This window comes from Penaeus chinensis, chromosome 23, assembly GCF_019202785.1.
Source record: "Penaeus chinensis breed Huanghai No. 1 chromosome 23, ASM1920278v2, whole genome shotgun sequence".
Lineage (NCBI taxonomy): Eukaryota > Metazoa > Arthropoda > Malacostraca > Decapoda > Penaeidae > Penaeus > Penaeus chinensis.
Genome location: NC_061841.1, coordinates 15,890,905 through 15,891,703, shown reverse-complemented (window position 1 = coordinate 15,891,703; position 799 = coordinate 15,890,905). Strand labels below are relative to the sequence as shown.

The 799-nt window shown below is 41.7% G+C and overlaps 1 protein-coding gene across 1 annotated transcript in view; it reads left to right on the top strand.

The window, feature by feature from the left end:
- The first annotated feature begins 224 nt into the window (after positions 1-224).
- LOC125037677 (cornifin-B-like) overlaps positions 225-799 on the top strand; it is a 1,482-nt gene continuing 907 nt past the window's right edge. Inside the window, exon 1 of the mRNA XM_047630872.1 lies at positions 225-259. Within this exon, the coding sequence (XP_047486828.1) occupies positions 225-259 (35 nt within the window). The remainder of the gene's footprint in view (positions 260-799) is intronic.

The following is a 799-nucleotide window of genomic DNA, read 5'->3' as shown; positions in this document are numbered from 1 at the left end:
AGTGAAGGGAAAGGATTTCACTATCTTGGCTAGGAATGATATCACGGTCTTGCCCACAGTGAATGGAGAAGATGTCACTATATTGCCCACAGTGAACAGAGAGGATGTCACTATCTTGCCCACAGTGAACAGAGAGGATATTACTATCTTGGCTATCATTATACAGCGAAACTATCACTACCTTACTCACCATAAACAGAGAGAATATTCTAACTTCACCTGCAATGAACAGCAAAGGTATTACCACCTTGCTCACAATGTAGAGCATATGCAAGTGGCGCTTCATCACAAAGTCGGCGCCGCAACAACAATAGAGGCAACAACGTAATAATGATGAGTCCAAACCATCGTTTCTAAGCCTGGGTGTAGCAGTAGAGGGTTCTTAGAAGGTCCGTATGAGAGCGAGGAAAACTGTAATGAATTTCTATAGTCTACCCTATAATACTTCCATTTTCTGTCTCTCTCTGCACTGTGTTTTCCAACAGCTTTCCACTTATTCAAAGCAATTGTACTTGTACTTGTATCATATCACTTTGCAGTTTCTTATACTCTATCTAAACAATAAATAGAACAGCATCACTCCCTTGTAGACTGGCCGTAGCGCACAGTCATTAATCTTTGCATACTTCAATTAAGCCTCCCTGTGTCCCGTCGTCTTATCTGCCTCATCAGCCCCATTCGTTAATGTAAAATCAATAACCATTCCCACTTGTATTGAAGAATCTAATCCGTGAAGGGAGAAGGTGACTTGTGAATCATAGACTGACGAACGCAGAGATCGACAAATAGACAGACAGGC